Source organism: Pleuronectes platessa, chromosome 15 (assembly GCF_947347685.1).
Source record: "Pleuronectes platessa chromosome 15, fPlePla1.1, whole genome shotgun sequence".
NCBI classification, from domain to species: domain Eukaryota; kingdom Metazoa; phylum Chordata; class Actinopteri; order Pleuronectiformes; family Pleuronectidae; genus Pleuronectes; species Pleuronectes platessa.
The window spans coordinates 18,167,199-18,189,339 of NC_070640.1; the positions used below are offsets into that span (position 1 = coordinate 18,167,199).

Consider the following 22,141-nt stretch of genomic DNA (forward strand, 5'->3'; position numbering starts at 1 on the left):
TTATTTTAAACCACGTTTTACACATGATGTGAGTAATGTGTCAGCTCAGCACAGATGACAACAGGCGATGCTCAATTTGTACAGCCACTCCCTCCAACACTTCAAACTCTAAATCACATAAGACAAGGATGCCAGGAATTAATCTGTTAGCCGCATGTCACAACCTTTTAATAAAGCGATTCATGTGAACTATCGCTTTCAGATAATTGGAAAAAAATATCTCAGGGCATAATTTGAATCCAAGTGCATCGCTTTCCTTTTTTTCCTTCTCTGCCATTACCTCTGAGGATTAGAACCCCCCCCCCCCCCCCCCCCCCCGAAATTTTTTTCTCGAGTTAATGAGATCATTCTGTATCAAGAACATGAGAAACACTTTGCCTCTGAGAGGAGTAATTATACGAGGAAAAAAGAAAAACAATCAATCACTTCACACAACAGGATCCACAGTTTTTCAGCAGAAAAAGATGTCAACCTGATAATTGTATTTAACACTTGTCTTGGTTATGTTAAAAGGCACAAGTTGGTCCGATCACATTTAAAATCTAGATCAATTGTTCTACCATTAACAAAGCCCATCTTTATCATGCATTTCTGACAAAATTCCTACAGCTCCCTGCCTTTTGCAATCTTTTTTTGTTCCTGAATTAGTGTTAAGTATTGTGTGTTGCAGGCAAAACGTTGTTCATGTTAAACAAGCAAGTCACATCACACAAACAATTCTGGGGAGAAGGTTAACAAAAAGATGTAATATCACAACATAAACGTTTTTGACAACACTGCTCTGAAACCACTCCAGGTTAATCATTATTCACTTTGCGGTTATGAGAAGGTATTTCGACCTTTCCTCTCGGCAGGTCTGATGCTGTCTTTATCGTCCCTTGCTTCTCGACTCCCGCAGGAAAAGTCTGAAGAGAAAAAATCCCTCCAAGTGTCGGAGTTCACTTTTCAATCAATCCATAATTTGAAATCTCAAACATTATTTCTGTTAAACCAGGACCCCATACATATATATATATATATGTGTATATATATACAGTCCTAAACACCATATGTAAAGTCAAAATCCACAGATGCATTTCGACCAATAAAAAGTGTCTCTCTCTTTGAGTCACAACCTCGTGCTGAAACGTTATTTGATTGTTCGAGTCGAGCCAGAAAACTTAGCCCGAGTCGCGTCTTTACTTCCAGTCTGTTTTGGAATGTGTCGTACTGAATGTTGACTCGTTTCCACAACGGAGCGGAAGAAGAAAAAAAACACATTTGAAGCAGGTACTTGAGGACGTTTTCTTAAATTGCTTGAAATGGGGTTATTACTCTTTACATCCTCTGACACGAAGGAAAACAAATAAGTCAAACTGTAGAAACCTTGTGACAGGCTGCAGGATAAAAATAATGACCACAGGGTTTTATTGTAACATAAAACATTCCATTTAAAATAACATGAATTTAAATGATGGAGGAAGACAGTGTTTGTTGCTTCACTGAGTAGGGCTTCCCAAACAGCATCAATATTCAGCATTAAAAATGGATGATGCAGGCGTCTCTCTGTGACATCACGTCCAGGTCAGAGAGTGTCGTCAGGAGGGAATAAAGAAACCACAAGACTTCATTTCCATGCACTATAACAGCGTGGGCAAAGGGGTGGGGGACAGCTGCTCCTTCGGTGCATATTTGGCAAAAAAGGGCAGGAAAACGGTGAGCATGACTCCGACTATCGCCAGCATGTAGCCCCAGCCGATCTGGCACTCGCCGGCGTAGTAGATGTCGGAGTCCCCGCAGAAGGACCTGACCAGAGAAGAGTTCAGGCCGAAGGGGTAGACCAGCAGTCCGGCAGCCATGATGAACACTGCAGAGAAGATGTGAGACACATTAGACATTGAACAGTACATCCGTTATAGGAAGGGTGTAAACATGCTGCATGCACGGCTAAAATCATATCTTGATTCTTACGATAAGAATCAGTTGTAATTGAAAACTGTATTTACAAATACATTCAAAACTATGTTAAGATGTTTATCTTGAATGTAGCAATTCAGATATTTTTGTTACTAATTATCTAGTTTTTAAGATTTTGTTTTGCTTAAAACAACGTACAATACAAACATTTATTGTGATGGAATTAAATAGTTGTGTCCCTGTTGTTTTTGGTTAGTCCACAGACCTCACACACGGTTCTTTATATCTTTTAATTTCAGTCTCAAATATGTCTCATCTGGAAATCCACAGTTGGGTATCTTGAAAATATGTTATTCCTCGTTTCAACAAACTTCACAGGATGGAAGACAAACATGATCTCAAAATGACTAACATTTACGGTCTGTAGTGCATGTCTTTCTATTTTTATAAGAACTAACATTTGGAGAAACTTGTTCAAGAATGATATATGGGTATTTTACATTTTTTAGCACTCGTATGAATCAATACTTTCTGCAAAGCTATTTTATTTTTTATTTGTGCCAATATTTCAGGTGTCTCGACTAATAGACATGGGGGCATTATGAATAAAGCAGCATATTGTGGTATATAGGTTAGTAGAAACATAAAGATGTCCACATCAGGATTACATTTTTTGCCTCAGTGTCCTCAGCAAACTGAAAACAAATATTTCTTTACTACAATCAATATTTCAGAGGCTGAGACACATAGGACCAAAATAGCATGTGGGCTGGAGGAAACATGGAAATGTGTTAACGGTCTAATGTGTGGTCACTTACTGCCAATGTCCTTCCATGTTCTCTTCATAAATATATATAAACAGGCCAAGTTAAGGGCATTGTTTTACCTCGAGGAAATAAAAGCATCCATAATGAAGCAGCCGGGATTTTCCCTTATTATCTCTTATGTGTGTCAAAGCCTATGAAATATTGATTGTTTTTCCATAGCCTGGAGAGATAGTGAAATAAAAATGTAATCCGGTAATGGATGTTTTTTTTCCTGCCATAGGTAAAATGTCTCTCAAATCTTTGTCTGTGTTTGTATGGAGCACGAATGAAGGATATTGTAATTATATACATAATTATATCCCTACTTTATGATAATTCTACTACACCTTGTCTCATCCTTAATATTCTTTTTGTCCAATGGTGGTAGAGACCCCAGATATCGGTAAAATAATAAGTAAAGGTTGTATCTGCCGAAAATATGGATTGACATCATATTGGTGCAGGTATGTGGGTTTTCAATACCCTCAATATAATTTTTGTCCAGGATTTTCTTTTCCAAATCTAGGGCCTCAGAAGTTTACGAAGGATAGGCAAAATAGTAGCCAAAATAATAATCATATACAATCATACGAATGGCTGATTCGTTTTTTTTTAAACCTTGGTTTTGGGAACCATTCATGATATTAACAATATTGACATGTTTTGAACCAAATCTGAGACAGTGCTTTGGAAGTCTTATTTTATTCAGAAAGTTTCAACTGGAAGACTCATGGCAAGATATATCACAAAAACATGTCAAACCCCAAAAATCATATGCGTAGATAGATTTTAATAGATGTGAGTGAGAAAGAGTTTGTTTGTTTTCCACAAGTTGAGGGAATCAAACCTTTAACTACCCTAATGGCATGATATACAGTATATACCACAGCGATTTACCCACTGAGTGCCACTTGGTGGCAGTAGACGTTTTGGAAAGAAAGTCTGACTGAGACTCACGTGTGTAATGACACTTCATCACTGCTGAAGTAGATTCATTTGCGCTGAGACTGAGTCTTGTGTTATATATAGAAAAATAAATCATGTCTGAATCATTTTTATAAGTCCAGTTTTGGCAGTACAGAGCTTTATTGCATTGAACAACAAAAGCACTGATGACCTGTAATTGACAGAACCTTCTAATGCAAAATGATTCATGTCTCTTTAAATCCATTTGCACTCCTCATTTCAAAACATCAGGTCTTCGGGGGAAAAAGAAGCTCACTCTGCAACTTCTGTGGCATCAGCTTTCTCCGGCACACTCCTCTGTGCCCCTGCAGCCGGAAAGCAGCTCACTTTTACAAATTGAGTCAAGTCTCCCTGCCTTAGCTGCCAAGCAGTTATCGACTGCTCTACGGGCTTTCATTGCTGCTCTTATTTATTCGGAGTGCCCGGCTGGATTTCCATTACAATGCCAGGTGTCATGGTTGTTTTAGCTGTGGAGAGCCAGGCCTGCTGCAAAAGCCTGAACTCGCGATAGTGAGTAGTTATTAAGCTGCATTGATTTTTCGGAGATGTTGGTTTTCATTCTTTTCAAGGGCAGCCACCTCATGGTCAGAGGGAAACGTCGCTCTTATGAGAGCCTCCATGCAACGGCTGCGTGAGAATCAAATCGATGGTTTGTGTGGGCAGTGGAGGGGCCGCGCTAGTCCAGCAACAACGAAGAGGTGGGAAGCGTTTGCTGATGTTCTCGCTGCACGCTGGGGGGCTCTGGGAATGACTGCTCGCTAGATAAAAGCAGGAGGATGAGGAGGACACACAAGCTGTGTGAACGGAGTGAGGAGAGGGATCTCTCGGGTGTAGTGTCTCTCTGCGGAGTTCACAGAGGGGCTCACATATCACAAGCCCGCAGCCCTTTTATCTGCGGGGCCCGGTGCCACAGATCTCACAACCTAATGAGACTTTAATGACCTTCTTTATCAAACTACCCTTGGCTTTTGTGGAAGAAACACAAAGACACTGCAGCACACTTCCAACCCAAGGCTGGTTCTCTCCTCCAATGAAATGAAGAGTAAACTCGGACAAAAATAAAACTAGAATGAACAACAACGCAGCTTTGCCCCCATATAATCGATACAGGAATGTAATCCAGGCTGCGTCTCGCACCCAGGTGTCAGGTAAGCAGGGTGAGGGCTGGATAGTATCAATCAGACCAGGAGGGTATACTGTCTGCATCAGATAAGTTGCAGCTCGGCCTGACTGGATCTCTGCCAGCCGTTAATAAGAGGTGAACTGTCAAAAAACTCAAATCTAACCCCAATCCATAGTTTGAATTACGGGGGACCTGAGGTGAGCTCGTCTCCCCTGAAAAGCCCATGGGCCCCCCTGGAAGCTGACTTTCTGAAACATTGTCTATTTTTGTTCTTGGTTACTTACAGACATTCGTTTTCAATGCAATGCGTTTCCTGAATGGTGGAGTATTCTTCTCATGACCAAATGTGTGACTGCATATATTGCATACTGGATGAAAGAGGATCCTTGTTTCCCAGCAGGCTGGACAAACCATAATTCATCAGGGTGTTACTGTACATGGCCCACTGGTCTAATCCTCTGAGGAATGGACAGTGTGATGAAAGGTTGACATCAAGGTGCTGACCGGACTTAGGACTGAAAGAGTCCTTGTACAGCAGAGACTAAATATCCAGTGGAGGTTCTAGCTTCCTTGGCGCCCTGGGCAGTCCCCACAAACCCTCTATTTTAACATATGTATAACCATAAATCCGCAATTTTATACAATAACAACAATCAAAAATACCAAAATTAAAGTATGAGGATGCAGAATAGAAACAATATAAATAAAATACTGAATCAAATGATCCCAAATTATTACAAATTGACAATAAACTGGCAGACTTGTCTATGAAACTGCAAACTCACACTATAATGAATGAATTGTGTTTCGTTTTGTAGTTTGACTGCTTTGACTTATGCATCAGTTAGTTGGCTACTGTACAAATGTAGGTGTGCTGTTCCCCGGCCCCCCCTTGCTTTCACAGGTCAACGAAGCCCCGCCCCCCTCCTCATCAACCCTATCCCACAAACCAGTGCTCCAGGCCGCCCACTCAGACAAGGTTAATTGACCCACACAGTGACATTTGATCATTGACGTTGTGCCAATGAGCCATAGAAACCGCTCTGTCCCCCCCTGGGCAAGACGGTGCACTGGGCGGCGGCCCGTGTTGCCCATAAATACGCCGCCGCCAATATTCACTACGACGTCCACTAAACTTGACAAACTGAGTCTGTTGGTCAGCAAGCGAAAGCTGTATACATCATGTGGGAGCAGAATATCCAATTTATTACCACGATTGATACGAACAATAAAAAAATCTGCGTCAGGAGAAAAGAACAGCACAGGTCAGACTTGAATTCTTCATTTAAAGGCAATCACAGGGGTTTTAGTTTTAGAGCTGTCCACACAGCCAGCAGGCAGCAAAAAGCTACAAGTGCTTCCATCATTTACTTCCTAATAGACCCAAATAACCCGACAGTTTACTAACCTCCTCACCCTCAATCAATGGTCTGCATAAGAACCGGGAGGAAAGTGGAGCTCAGCCAGATCTTTCTCCACAGAGAGGAATTAAAGTCAATTCCGGTTTGGAGAGAGTGTGACGGCCCCAATCAGATGAGAGACACCGAGAGCACAAGGCAATACAGAAGTGCCTCAGATCATTACTATGACTTCACCGGCCATTATTTGTTTTTTTATAGTTTTATCTGTTTGTCTGCTTGTCAGATTTCCTAAACACATGCTTAAAATATAAGTGCAGAAATGGCTATTTGGAGTTTCTCCAAGTCATTTTTTTCATTCTTAAATTTGTCCTGACACCCAAACTTGATTTAAAAAGAAATCTTTGGATTTTACAGTGCATTTCATAAGGCCGACAACTTGTGTGAATGCAAAGCTTTGAAAATATCCATTTGAAAAGACAAAACAGGCCGTTTTCACGTGTAGCTGAAAAGCTGCCGAGGCCTTTATGTGCACTAATGGATAGAAAACAACTTGATGTGTTCCTGTCACTCTTTTTCTATAAAGGATCGGGTGCTCAAGTGTGGTAGTGGAGGATAAGAGCAAACTTAAATAGAATGGAGGAGAAAGCATTGTGGTAGCATATAAAGATTCAGTGCAGCTTTTACCAAATTAACTGAATTAACCTTGGATCTCTCTCTCCCTGTGGTGTGGTGAGAAATAAAAAGCCGCTCCCAGCAGACAGGTTCACAGCGCCAAAGATGAGAGGGAGATTGAATGGGTCTGTGGGGCATTAAGGTGTGTGATAACTTGCCGGCCAAGCGTGACTCTAAATCAATTTCATCTAACATAGAAATCACTGACGCACACCTCGAAACACACAAATCATATGATCACTCATGTCAAGTATCAGCGTATACATGCCTGAGTTCACATGTAGAAAATCTGGTGAGTCTGGAATCTTGTGAGAAAATGTAAGAAAGTCAATATGCTGTCGTGCCACACATTCGTACACCTTGTATCTGCTGCAGCTTTCTCCAGTTTTATCCCTCCCGAGATATTACTAATAAAAAATGTAATCCTGTGAGCTTCAAGGCCCTTTCATTACGATACAGAGGCCTCTGCTCTGGATCAATCTCTTTTTGCCACCCTGTGCCGCCTCTCATAACTCTGTTAGCGGTGGGCCAGATTAAATTAAAACTCCATAGGAAATGTGTGGTCTCCAACTGTGGATGCGCTGCCCTTTAATTCAAGTTTCACCGTGGTGTCGTCTGTTTGTTTGCTCCCTCTGGCAAAGAGTTCTATAAAACATATTAAGCTAGCTGATTATTGTCACCAAGACCCAGACGGAGAGACGCCTGCCTGGAGTGGAAAACTCCCACACATTAAAAAACCTGAGTGTACGTTGCCTTGTACTGATTTAAAGTCACATGGCATCTAAACAATATGCCACTGTTAAACTTTTGTTTTGTTCACAGGGAAGATTTACAGTTGGCAGACGATCACTAACATGTCTTTATATGCTCTTCTTTTGAGGACAGCCACTTTAAATTGTTTCATAATAACACGTCAGCAGGAGACACTGACTATGAGAAATAAGGCAGAACAGGTTATACAATAACGGCTGTGGCTCAGGAGATGAAGCGGGTCGTCCGCCAACCAGGAGGTCGGCAGTTAGATCCCTGTCTTTCCTATTCCGCATTCTGAAGTGTTCTTGGGCAAGACACTGAACCCCAAATTGCCCTTGACAGCTGTGCTGACAGTGAATGATGTGTGGTGGAGAAAGTTCTGCACTGTAAAGCACTTTGAGTGGTCATGAAGACTAGAAAAGCACTATACAAATATAGACAGTTTACTTTTTTACAATAGTCATTCAAGGTTGGTAGGGAAATATAATATATCAGAGTAATTCCCTGCTTATCTTCTGTGACGTTGGACACAAATATACAGCCAGGTAGAGACCACCAGCTCAGAGGAGGACGAGAGCAGCCAGACTTTTAAATACAAAAAGACAACAGAAGAAGACAGTGCAGAGCAACACTGGACCTTTTGGTGTGTTGCTTACATTCTCTGTGTCACCAGCACCCAGTCATTCCTGAAAGAAACTTCATATCTGACTGCTGTCCAAGCAGGGACATTATCTGCCGCTATTATTCACTTCAAAGGAACATCAAAGAGCACACACATTAGACTGTGGCTTTAACATAACCACAAGCCCACCTCGCATATTAATGACATCCGCACACATGCCAGTGGGAGGAAAAAAACAAAACAACAACACGTTTTTCTTCTCTGCCAAAGCTAATGCCTGCCTTCTTCCAGGTAAAGAGACTAACATGGAACAACAACAGCAAAATGAATCTAATAAATCTTGATTTGCCAACACAACACTCGTCTGCTGGAGCTGCTATCCAGGTTTGTCACTGATAAAATGCAGTGACAGATAACATATGCTGAGACGTATTTTTCTTAATTACACACGCAAGCCCAAAGCTATACATCAGAACTATCACTTCCTGCACCATAATCTTCATCATCCTGTCTCTCGTTTCCTCTTTCCCCCCCATAACTAAGCATTGTCCAGGAATAGAACAGGTAAGCTGATCTGCAGGTAGGTAATAATAACCCAGATGTGATGAGGCCGGCTGATATAAATGAGGTTTTTATTTACAATAACAACTCGAGGCGGTAAATACCGACAGTGACCCACATACACTCACTCTAGTATGGTGCACAGGCATTACACATACATATGTAGAGGTGCAGGTGAAAAGCAGCACGGGGAAAATATGTAGCGGTCGAGTCCTGGCTCAGCAGCACTTTCACAAGTATATCCTTAAGATTATCGATTAGGTGCTTTACAAGTAAAAATAATTAAATTAAGGCAAAAAATTGGAAAAAATTAAAGCTAAACATTCAAGCGCAAGTATAGAAATAAAAAAATGTTAGAGATAACAAAAAGAGTAGAATCGAAAATAGTCAGTAAAATCGGACCTAGGAGAAAGCACACAGGTAAATATGTGTCTTTTAGGAGATTTAAAAGAGGATCAGGAGTTTGCCAGACGGATCTTCTCAGGGAGATTGTTTAAAAGAGTGGGAGACCTGACAGAAAAGGCCCGGCCACCTCTGGTCCAGGTTACCAGCTGACACATCTTTAATGTACTTCGATGGGAGTCCAGAACGGTCTCATTATTTCATTATTAGTCTCATTTACATAGTTTGATCACTGAGTGTATTTGGTGGAAATGTAAGAGTGTGAGTGTTCGTGTTGCCTCCATACTGAAATCTTAACAAAGGGCAGTAGATAACGGTTGTGTCATAGGAAATGGCCTTTTCACTGATTCCCACGCAAGGAAAATAATCTTTTGACCCTTTATCTACAGGCCAATGGAGATGGGGGCTGGATCATTTCTGCTGCTCTCTCACACAGAGGACACACACTTTTCACTCCACCTGCAGCACGGGGGAGGAGGAAGAGGAGGGAGCAGAGCGATGATGCGGATGTGACCGTGCATAAAGGAGAAGTTGAGCTTGAGTTGAAATAAGTTACAGCACTGTATCTAGACAACAACAGATGGTCCACTAGAGACTCTAATGTTACCGATCTAAATGTGCCATGGGTTTTCTCTGTTACTTCCAACCCTCAGACGGATCAAGGAGGTAGAGGGAAAGTTTTCGAGAGCAGATCTGTGCCAGCGATGAATCTCCTGGTAGTCAGCTGGGACCTGGCGCAGCATGGGCATAAGACTCTCTCCTAATGTGATGAGCTGTGCTCTGTCTGCACACAGCCATGTTGATTACTAAGCTCAGTGCGCCTCTGGGAAATTATGCTAATGGCGTTCCTCCGACTACCTACGTTCCTCGAAACGTTAGGCTGTAGGTGATCGTGTTCGCGGCAGCAGCTAAAACACGTCTCCTCTAAATGTGAGATTAAGGAGGAGAGAAAAGGGACGAGAGGATGGAGAGTGAAGGAAAAAAAGATTTCAGAGATTAACTGAAGCACTTTGGTAGGTGGACCTGTAGACACATTTTATTCTCTTTCATTTATTCCTCACCACACATACAAACCTCACTGATTCTTATCACTCCAACCCCCACTTTACTCTTCGGTGCAATACCTCATTGTCTTTGGTGCAAAATGTAATAGTATTCAACATCCATTTGTTCAATTATTCAGAACTGAGTAACCTAATTTATACTTGGTGTATTTATTATGTATTTTTTCTATTTTGTGCATGTATTAAGCATTTTTTGCCGTTCTTTTAAAACCTGACTGTGGGCCATGCATCCATCCATGTATCTCTCTATCTTTCTCTCTATCTATCTATCCATCCATCTATCTATCTAGATATCTATCCATCTATATATATATACATCTATCTATCTATCTATCTATTTATCTATCTCTCCTACTGGAGCTAACTTTCACTTAAAGGGAAAGAAAAAAAAAAAAAAAGCTTTAAGAGACTCTTAGCAGTAAAATCTGAAATTGCCAGTTTCAGGTGATTAAATGAAGGGATACTACCGATAGCTGCTGCTCCACAATAAAAATAAATAATAGTGGGAGAAAATCATTTCTTTGGGTCGAGCCAGCTTCTTACTTGCCACAGAGGTGAGACAATCCGGGAGCTGTGCATGCTTAGAATGTCTACAAAGCTGGTTTCAATCCGCGCGGGAATGAATTCATTGGGAAAAGGTCCAGTGCTGTCAATGGAGGAGAAAACCTGTTGACCTTGAGATCACAGAGCGAGTCCGAGAGCAAAGAAAAGAGAGGGAAAATAAAATGCAGGCAGGGAGAGAGAGATTAGCAGGGCAATGAAATAGCTTTTGTTATCTTTGTTGTGAGCAGGTCAATCAGAGCTCAGTAAAAGGTTGTTTTTTTCACAGACACTTTCAGGCTGTCCTAAACCCATACCCCTCTGTCCAGAGTGCATCTGGTCCTGAGGCAGCGACTGGTGCTAGAGAGGGTTGTCTACTAACCAGAAGGTCATTGGTTTGATCTCTGGCTCCTCGCTTTGCAGTGTTGAAGTGTCTTTGGGCAAAACACTAAACCCCCAAATTGCCCCTGATGGTCGTGGGAATGTGTGACCGGAAATGATAGAAGAGTTCTTTACATGCAAAAGCAATATATTTGTGTATATGTGTTTGAGACTGAATAGGTGCCATATAAAGTCTATTTAAATGTTTAATATAGTTTTGTATCCTGCTCATGTTTTCAACTCGTACAAGCGTTTAGCTTTTTGGAGATTATACGAGATGAAGTGAGGCTTTAACGATTCTGTGTTTGGCACCGCATCAACAAGAGGATCGTACAGATAAGAACAAAGCAGACACTGAGTATTAAAGATAAGACAAGGACTAACCGTGTGGGAACATGTTGTGAACACTACCAACAGATAAGGCATAAAGGCACAGTTGCAAACAGATCGGAGATCCAATTTAATAGAATAATCTAACATCTTTTTAATTGCTGTCCTTTTGAGATTTAGAGAAGATCAATCAACAACTCTTGATAAACAGGAGGCTGGAGCCAGCAACTGGTTATCTTAGCTTAGCATTGACACTGGAAACAGGGGGAAACCATAGACTGTGTATAATGATGGTCTCTACTTCTTCCCTCTATCCAGAAGTTAAGCCAAGATGTCCCGGGATATGAACGCTGCCATCTTCCACCTAAGAAATTTGGACAACAATGCACAGTAGCGATTAGGGGATGGAACCATGGTAGCAAGGTCCCGCCGAATCACGAGCTCAACCAATCCTTAGTCACTCTCAAATGTCAATCATTATGTTACAACCTATTTGGTCAAATTTATTTAACGTCTGCTTTGTCCTTTTAGGATCATCCATGTCAAAGCCCATAACATGGAGGAGGCAGGGTTTATGACCTATCCTGCAGCCAACCACCAGGTGGCGATCGATATGTTTTGGCTTCCCTTTTGGGGAGCTGTCATGTCACCCATCTTGGTTCTGGCAACAAAATCCCACCAACAAATCTAAAAAAATCACTTGTGTTTATTAGTGCGCTTCACAGCTGCTGGTAGGCGGCCATGGTTAACCTTTATTTACCCTTTGCATAGAGTATACTTGCTGTGAACAAGCTACTTTCTGATGAGAAACAGTCCTTGTAAAGCAGCTGACCTCAGGTCACCGGATTGTTCTCAGAAAGAAAAGAGATGCTGAAGTTTTCAATGAGAGGATAATGCATGCCATTTGCTGATTGCGAATAAGAGGATTAAAGGGATGTAAAATAAAGCATCAACAGAATACAAGGAAGAAAAAAAAGATGCACAGCAGGGCATACTGCAATAGTTGCACACTTTTTTTCACAGCTTCCAAACAAAGACGATTTGAGGTGGGTGTCTCTCAGCTCCCAGAGCATGCTGTGCTATCTCAATTCATGCTTATAACTGTAAACCCTCCATCCTGGGAGCCCTGCAGCACTGACACATGAATCTCACATGCTGCATCCAATCTATCATTTTAATTAGTTCCAGTTCCATATAACAATCTATTTTTTTTATGTCGCAAATTAATTTACACCTCAGACAAATTGCTTGTCCTTGACTTCCTTATCCTTTATGAGGAGCCCAACAGCCCACATTGGGGATGTGTCCGGGTGCAACCTAACATGACTAAACCTAATCTGTCACTCAATCCATCCATTCCACTTCACAGATTGAATTAGCATAGGAGACAAAGTGCCTCATATGCTTGGCTGGGAAAATATATAATGATAATACGAGAAAGAAAGTGGAGATTAGATTGAAGACATCAATCAACTGTGAAAAGTTGCGCTCACTGTGACGATGCTGTGCAGTGAGTCCGTGAGGACACAATGGTCTCTTCCCGTGCTGCATGTGGACCACTACTAAAGGTGATGTTTGTGATTGTGTTGACAGCCTTTGGCCCTAAGGCTAAGCCCTTAAGCGAGATGTCTCCTGGGTTCAGACGCTGCCTCGGGTCCTGCAGAGAATTTTAGCCGTGAAAGTCATAACAACCCAGGGACACGGTGGGTGCATTCAGAATCCAGCTGTGCTGCGGCATCACAGATCACCACAGAACACGCTACACTGAATGTGATATGTTCCTTGATAACATGTCTCATACTGTATGTATTATGCAAAGTAGATGAAAGCTGTCGAATGAGGGGTTTCATTTGTCCCCATCATATTATTCTTTTCAGAAAAACACATAAGCTTTTATAAATGCATCATCAGGGACCCACACATGTGCATTTATGTATTCTTTCATATGCAGTGAAATGCTGTGTAGCCTGGCTGTCATTAAGGTCAACAGCACTGTAACAGGCTGAAGTGGAAAGAACAGAGTAGAGTACAGTTTGGGACATGGCTGTGTAGGCTATATTATTTCCTATTAGAATAATATTAAACAATATAATTATTGTTTAGAAGGGTGCACTACACACCTCAACTAAGGCTGTATAGGCTACTTTATCATCATATTGTATGTGCATGTATTGGATCAGATAGATTAATCAGGTTGACAATAATGTTCTGCAAACTGTTTAAATTACACAAAGGCAAAATATGCAATCTTTGGTATAAAAAATAAAAAATATAAACATACTAAATACCATAATATTATGATCGATATCCAGATCCACACAATATTTCCCCTGTTCACAGATTATAGCATTATAGACATACTCTTAAATATCAACCCTCTTAAGATGCCTGATATACTTTCTGAGAACTAAAATGTTGTGAAAAGCTTGCAATATTTCCCGGATCCATCCCCCGCTCTGAATCGGCAACAACATATTACAGTCTCTGTTCAGACCCATATCGCATCCCTCCACAAAGTTTTGTTGTTATCTGTCCAGTAGTTTTTGCATAATCCTCCTAATTATCAAACAAACAAACACTGATTAAAACATAACAAAACATAAAACATAAGAAGTAAGGTGCAGTTCCCAACAACCAAGGCTTTATATTTGAGTCTCAACCCATTTTAAAAAAGTGAACCCTGCTTTAAAACTGTGCTACAGAACATTCAAAGCTTTTACCTGCCCCTGACACACACACACACACACACATATACAAGTACATAATGAATCTAGTTGAATAAATTTACATGTATACACGGTCACTACACTACAGCTTTTTGACAAAAAATACTTTATGGCCTCCTGCTGAACACCACAGGTATAATGAAAAGTGCAAAATGCATGAATTCATGAGCTAAGGACGGGGTACTTGTATTCCAATTGAACGCCACACATTTTTCAAATTGGAGAATGTATTTTGAATGGATTCCCTTTGTCCTGGTGTTATACAGCTCACTCAGCACATTGACAATAACACCGTAACTCAAGTGAGAAAATGTGAAAAGCTGTGCTACTGAAATTCACCTCTGCTCTGTAAATAATGTTTTTTTTTAAGAGTGTTACCTTGGCTGCATGTTGTTTATGAGGCACAGAAAGACAAGGTGGATCAGTATGAATGTTCTTTGTACAAGGCTGCTGTAAGATCAGGAGCCCTGCACCTGGGCACACTGACTATATATGAGCTCCCATTCATCACTGTGCGTGCATGTGTGTGTGAGTGTGTGTGTGTGTGTGTGTGTGTGTGTGTGTGTGTGTGTGTGTGTGTGTGTGTGTGTGTGTTAGTGTGTGTGTGTGTGTGTGTGTGTGTGTGCGTGTGTGTGTGGTGGCAGTATTACTCATGATCTGTTTACACAGTCATAATATTGTGACTTGCTCAAAAAGCAAGTCCCTGTAAAGTAAGCAATTCAGTTTTAAGATGAGGACATGTTTTTAGGTTAAGGTTTTGGTTCAGGTTCAGGTTCAGGTTAGATTAAAGTTTAGGTTTAAGTTTAGGTTCAGATTCAAGTTAGATTAAGGTTTAGGTTAGGCAAGCAGTAATTATAGTTAAGGTTAGAGTAAGTTATGAGGAAATCAATAGTTAATGTAAAGTCCCCCGAAGTCATGGAGACTTGTGTGTGTGTTTATGTGTGTTTACACTAGTGTTGGATTATTCGTAGAGAGCGTTGACAGTAATGTAATTTAAAAAAAAAAAAAAAAAAAAAATCCCCAAAACATAATTATTTCGTTTTTTCATGAGCATTTTCAGAGCTGTATGAGCTCATGAAGATATGTACTGTGGAACCGACAAAGAGCAGTACCAGAGAACTTCTCATCCTGCTCTGTTCAGCAGGTGGTGTCCCTGCTGTGGAACTGAATTGTGTCTTGAATGTGTCTTGAATATGGGCTCAGCAGTCTGCACTGAGTGAAATTTGAGGGCACTAGCCACGCCTCCGTGGCAGTTAGCAAATGCTATAGAAATAATATCGTGATTCGCTGTTATCTTGAGAAAAGGGTAGTTTGGTTCTGCTTTCAGAACACGCAAATGCATCTTGACCTAGAGTGCCCACAGACAATACGGCTTCAGATTATTTTCCAGGCCAATAATGGGAAGAGGATGTTGCAGCATCGCAGCACAGATGCAAACCTTGAGTATCATCATCTGACATTATATGGAAACCTTTGTGAAGAACATGCAGCTTTGGGGGGGTCCAGGGGAGGGGGGGGGGTGGGGGTTGGGCGGGGCGGCACCATAATGAATCCCTACAGGACACATTTGGAGCCTGCTGGGCTGCTGTAATGAAGCTCTGCCCTGCCTTTGCTCCCTGACCCGCTGGCATTAAGAAAAAATGGAAACCATTACCTTCTGCCTTCACCTCAATGGCCTACCAAGCGGGGAGAACTAGAGCAGACATGTGTGTGTATGTGTGTGTGTGTGTGTGTGTGTGTGTGTGTGTGTGTGTGTGTGTGTGTGTGTGTGTCTGTGTGTTTCTGTGTTAGGAGTGGGGACAGGAATGAGGTTGAGGTACAGACGAGGCACAGCGGGGGATACAGAGCAGACAGGATACCTACTGTATATGAATAGTAAGTGTGTCCCGACAACGACAGGCTGTAGTTTGAGCTCAGGTGTTGATGAGAGCGTGAGGTAAAGCCACATAGACCTGAGAGTATAGATAGATTATATACTCCGCTATGATTGGTGTTGGACACAAAATGGATGGAGCATTCTGTCCATCCTCTTTGTTCATTTTGACCGTATTTGTGAAGGTCTTCTGAAAGCTTACCCTGGAATCGTATGCATTAGACGCGTCACCCGAAACGTTGCTCATTTACTTTAAATTATCGTTGCCGAAATGCATTGTGGTCCCACTGCGTCGCGTCGCCTCTACTGCCGACATCCGCATCTACAGAGGCAGCCAATCAATTTGTGTTAACGTGAAAGCAGACGACGAGGCAACTGACAAACCTAGTGTGTGTTCATCTGGTTGTGGATCTTATTTCCCATGTACGTCTTTTAATCATTGCATTGATAGCTGCTAACCACATTAGCTTGAACGTCGACTCTGTTGTGTGGCCCTAGCATGAAGCTGTGGTTGTTGTCGCTATGAAGATCCCGCTGGCACCAATCATCGTGCACACTCACCATCGACTGGAAGCAGACATGAGAATCCAGGTTTCGGATATGGACGAAACGGAGCAGTACCACTTGAAATCATGGGGGGATGGGGAGGCAGTGATAGATATAGTTCGAGCGAGAATATCATAACACAAGGAAGACATTTCAACAATAGTGGAATTTTATAAGGAGAGACTTTAAGGGTTGGTAAGAAACTACAGGCATCTATTTGATGTTACTTCACCCTCGGACAGGGACTAACAGCTGCTTCTGCCTTTTTCTTAATATGCACGTTATCGCAACCGCTTCCCTCAGAAGCTCTGGACACTGCGCTGCCCTCTAGTGAACGATTTGCTTAGCATGCAAAAAGGAAGGACTCCTGGAAGTATGTAGGTAGTGACGGTTACATTTCAAACAATTTTATAGGTTAAGGCAGCAAACAGTAGATGAGGCTTTACAGCCATGACATACAGTACAGACATTGAGCAGGAGGTTTGGATGGATAGTCCCTCTCAGTGTGTGTATGTGATTTTTGTATGTGTGTGTGTGTGTGTGTGTCTGTGTGTGTGTGTGTGTGTGTGTGTGTGTTCCACCACTAAGCTCATCCTTGGTTGAATGCATCTTATTATCAGTGGAGTGTCTTCATTTGTTGAGGATTTCCAATAAAGTCAACAGACCATGCTTTTCAGTGTTTGCTTGTGTGTTTGTGTACGTGATTCCAGCCGCAGTCTGTTTCATCACATTTCTCAGCTGAGCCATTGTTCAAGTAGAGAAATCCACGGCACCCCAGGGGGAAGGAGAAGCGCCCTCCTGCGAGCTGCCTTCCTTTGAAGAGGGGATGTGTCAGTTACGTCCTCCATTCTTGGCTGGTCTCTCAAATTGGAGTGCTACTGGCTGGAGATGATTGGATCAGCAGATATCTGGGATCAAGTTCATTACGAGAGATGGAGCACCACAGCACCCAGCTACAGATGAACCCTGTAGATAAGATGGGCCTCTTTCCTCCTGACACTGCTTTTCCTTTCTTTATCTCATCATTAGTCTTCCCCTTCCTCCTCTGCTCTTCTTCTTATTGTTTCGGGTGAGTGGGTAATAGAGGAATGACTCAGTAAACAGGAGACTAAAATATCCAAATTATTAGAAATTTTATTTTGGACTATTCCACACATCACAATTACTTTTATCCACAAATCACCAAAAGCACCAGATTAAGCCTTGAGCACCATATATGGCGAATCTCGAAATGAGATCCATGGATATGCAGGAGGAAGACAAACCGGTTTATTGGAAAATCTATATAAATTGTATTTTCTTTTACAAATTGCAAAAGTAATAGGAAAAAAGGTGTTCAGTGGATATATTTGTAAAGAAACTTTTTACTTTATCTCCATTTAGTCACAATTATATCCCACTATATGAACTTTAAAACTACTGGACAGATTACAGATTAAACTTTGTGGAAGGATGTTGTTGAGTGAGTCAGAATTGAGTTCGGGAAAGAAACTATTACATTTTGGTGCGGATCCATGGTTTTACACACTGTGAGATTCAACATTCTCTCTCAGAATAATAAATGGCTCTTGATGAAAAAGTCTGTGGTTTCCTAAGTGGACTGTATGGCCTTGATGGACATATGTGATCTAATGAGTGCAGGAAGAGTGTTAGAGTGAAAGAAAGCTTTTTGAATCGGTTTCAGCCCTGATGTGTGCTTCTGACTGGCCTCATCTCTATAGCAACAGCAGCTGAGGCTCATGGGACCTGTAGTGTTTAGATCTGTCTGCCATGCTTTACAGACAAAACAACTGTTCTAAAACGAAGTTGACATAAAATTCACGATGGGGGTTGTGAGATTACACATAATATAAGTTCTGTGTTGATATTATGTAAAAACACCTCCAGAATCAGATCTAAAATGATTTATCAACATCATGGAGCGAATTTCAATTTCGTGCATCTCTTCTAGGCCAAGCATAATTTTTAAAACTCTTTAATCTTGTCATCTTTAAAGAGCATCTTCCTTCCTCTGCTAACTGTGTGTATGTGTGGCACACGCTCATATACAACCACGTGGATACACACACACGTCTGAACACGGTCTTTTGAAGTGCTGCCCGGGCAAAAGAAGGAATAAGGGAATTTCAGCAGCTTCTCTCGACCTCACACTGTTTCTCCTCATTGATCTTCTGAAGTTTGTCTCTCAAAGCGAGAGTCGGCCTGCTCATCTTTTTCTTTCATCCGAGGAGCCAAACACAAATCCACCTATAGCCCCTCGCCGCTGATAAACGGCTTCTGTTTCTCAATCGATCGCATGCTTTCAGATCTGTAAATGAAAGCTTAGGTAACAAGGATAACCAGAGAGGTAATCAAGAAGACCACCAAGACACGAGGGAGGGGAGCGCTAATGCGCCGAAAGCCATTCCTTGGTTACAGCAGCCGTTGTGAAAGCAGCCCGAGCTGTTGTGGTCGAGCTCCACACACACACACACACACACACACACACACACACACAATCACTCCCACACGCACACACACGTGGGCTGACTATTGTTACCAAGACTCTGTTCCCATCTTGGTAACAATAGTCTGCTCTCTCTGCTTACTTTCATGCTTCATCCTCCTGTCTTTCTCTCTGTCACACACACACACTGAGTGTCAGTGGTCAGGGTCAGACGGTGACCTTTGTTCATTCAGGCCTGACTCTGAGGCTTAATCATACATGCTCCTTGTTTTGGCCCCTGAACATCTATCACATCAAAAATGACGATAGAGAGAAAGTATCTAGAGACTAGAATGGCTCTCAAAAAGCTCATACCTCCGTCAAGGACCAGCAGTCCTCTTTATTCGATCTGCACCAAATTATACACACTGAGAAATATCAGTCTCTAAAACATGGTAGATTTTTTCATCATAATCCATGTGAAAATATTGAAAAGTGTCTCTCATACCACATCCATCCTCAAAATTCCGTAATAATCTGTTAATAATTATAATAATAAAATGTATATGTGTAATCTTTCTTACAAACAAATTAACTAATGTACAAATAGACAGGGATAAAAACATAACCTCCTCGATGGAGGTAATTTAAGACTGGGAGCTGCCTGTCTGTGAAGCCGAGAGGGCGTCCAGTATAATTGGTTGGAATTATGACTCATATTTTATTGTTTGTTTTTAATGTAGCCTGGTCACTTGGCTCGTCTACAGTCAGAAATATCAAAGTTCATAAAAAATCATTTAAATGTTAATAAAATAGGAATATTGTCCTGCCACCCAGGTATTAAAGGGCAGACACTCTTTCCTGATCCATACCACATCTTTCCACCAGGTTTTGTGGTAATCCAAACAGTAGTGTTTGTGTAATCTTGCTAACTAACAGACAGACAGACAAACAAATGCATTAAAACATAACATGGAGGTGGAGGGAATAAAGGAATCTCAGGAAATGCTCCATCAGAAGTAAAGGCGAGGATAAATTATTGCATATTACGATTGTTATAATTTTTTTATAGGCGACATGGTTAAAGTTTGATGCTGCACCATAATGAAAATTTAAACAGCTTTTTACAGATTCCGTTCGCTGATCTGCAACTTTGCTGACAGCTTCTTTTTTTCACTTCAAGTGTTTCACAAAACCTAAATGCATCATGAATCATTTATTGTATTGTATGTCCACGCACCTACATACAGAGGTGGTTCCTGTATAAATGCAAACACCACAGTCCTGTGATTGGTTGCACCCCTCCGGTTCGGCCCCTCGTGGTTTGAAAAGCTCAATTTGAAAGCCAGACTAACACACGCAGACACGTTGATTAGCTTCACTCGCGGCTACAGCAACACGCTGGTAAGTGGAGTGGACTCCAGTGAGAAGCTGCATGGGACAGTGTAATGGCTGCCTAATTGTGAAGCATAATCAAAGTGGATAAAATGACTTTAGAGATATTAGGTTTGGCAGATCTGCTGTGCATATTTTAGTTTATCATCACACCGTCTTCCTCTGTTTGTCTGTGTTCGAGCTTCCTCTGATCTCGATGCAGTTCAGGAAGTGTTTCCACAAGAGAGGGAGACAAATCGGGATTGAACTCCCCAGTGTATACTTCCGCCATCATGAAACACAAGATCCAGTGCACTTGCAGGCATGTGTGGCTCAGGGAATTGATGCGTTTTACTGTGGTTCACACCTCCTCTTGTCTAGTCCTGCCCGCTGAGCAATTTGTCAGGAAGAGGAGAAGAACTCATCATCATCGCCTTGGGACGTGAGGTCAGAGAGGTGAACTGGGTGGGTGGGAGGCTGCTGGGGGGTAACACCGGGGATCAAACGCATCACTCGAACTGCAAAATATCATCTTCAGCACCACATTGAATCCTGATTTTCTTCCAAGTCTGGATTTAGTTTAGTTAATTTAATTTGGCCAGGTTGTTTATTTTTTGTGGTTGAGTGGAGATTTCCACTGTTTCCTGCTGGTGCTGCTCACACAACTGACTCAGTGAACTGCTTGAACAACTAAGTGGGCACAGGCCCCAGCCCCTGTCCTGTCACTAGTTATGTTGACTATTGTTAATAATCACTTATTAACAATACTATTAATACACATGACAGTTTTTCAAAGAACAACACTAAAGAACAAGAACAAAACATATTCAGTGATTGTTGGCTTTGCTCCGGGCTATAGAGCTAACAGGAAAGAAGGAATGACTTGATTGTGCACCTTACCGAATCCTCGACCCAATAATATGTTCTGTAAAGGAGTTTTTGAATGCATGTATCTTGGTTTTCGGCAGTCTTTGAAACCCAAGAAATATCAGCTTTATCTATCTTACCATATATATTTTTTTGGCCCAATGTGGGGGAAAAAACGCACAATCTAAATAAATTGTATTCATGTGAAGGCATTCCAACATTCTGCTTTATTTCGGAGCTACACAGAGTCAAAGGGAGGAGCAAGGCCACTCGGTTGTCTCGCTGTCTGTGGGAGGATGAATAGGCAGCAGACAAAGCCAGGTGGTGGTCATGCTTTAATAACAAGGTATAGCTCTTGTTTTTATGGACTGAAATCAGCACTTATCTCCTCTCTGTGTACAAACATTCCCTCGTCACAAAAGCCTCTTACACAAGTCTGGAAAACCCCAGGAAGATGGAGGGTTTCGGTTATTACAGGCCCCTGTGAAGCTCCAGCATCCCCTACCACCTCGACACACACACACACACACAGACACACACACGCAATGATGCCCAACTCTCATAAGCAGGGAGCTGGGTTACCTAGAGTCAAATTATCATAACTGGGGTGTTGATCATAAAGCACAAAGACTGGTTAACATCTTCAGTGGCTACTCTATTTACAGCTTTATCACTAAGCAACAGCAGGAAAAAACACACAAACAACCACTAAGGGATATGTGCACACACACACACACACACACACACACACACACACACACACACACACACACACACACACACTTCCTCTCACACACCCTGTCCATTTTCAATGTATTGGTGCTGTGTCTAATTTGGAGGCTGTTTGACAGAC

At 41.7% G+C, this 22,141-nt stretch overlaps 1 protein-coding gene across 1 annotated transcript in view; it reads right to left on the bottom strand.

The window, feature by feature from the left end:
* Positions 1 to 1,619: 1,619 nt before the first annotated feature.
* The window catches only part of LOC128456643 (LHFPL tetraspan subfamily member 7 protein), a 104,552-nt gene continuing 84,030 nt past the window's right edge, over positions 1,620 to 22,141 (bottom strand). Inside the window, exon 3 of the mRNA XM_053440898.1 lies at positions 1,620 to 1,846. Coding sequence (XP_053296873.1) covers positions 1,620 to 1,846 — 227 coding nt within the window. The remainder of the gene's footprint in view (positions 1,847 to 22,141) is intronic.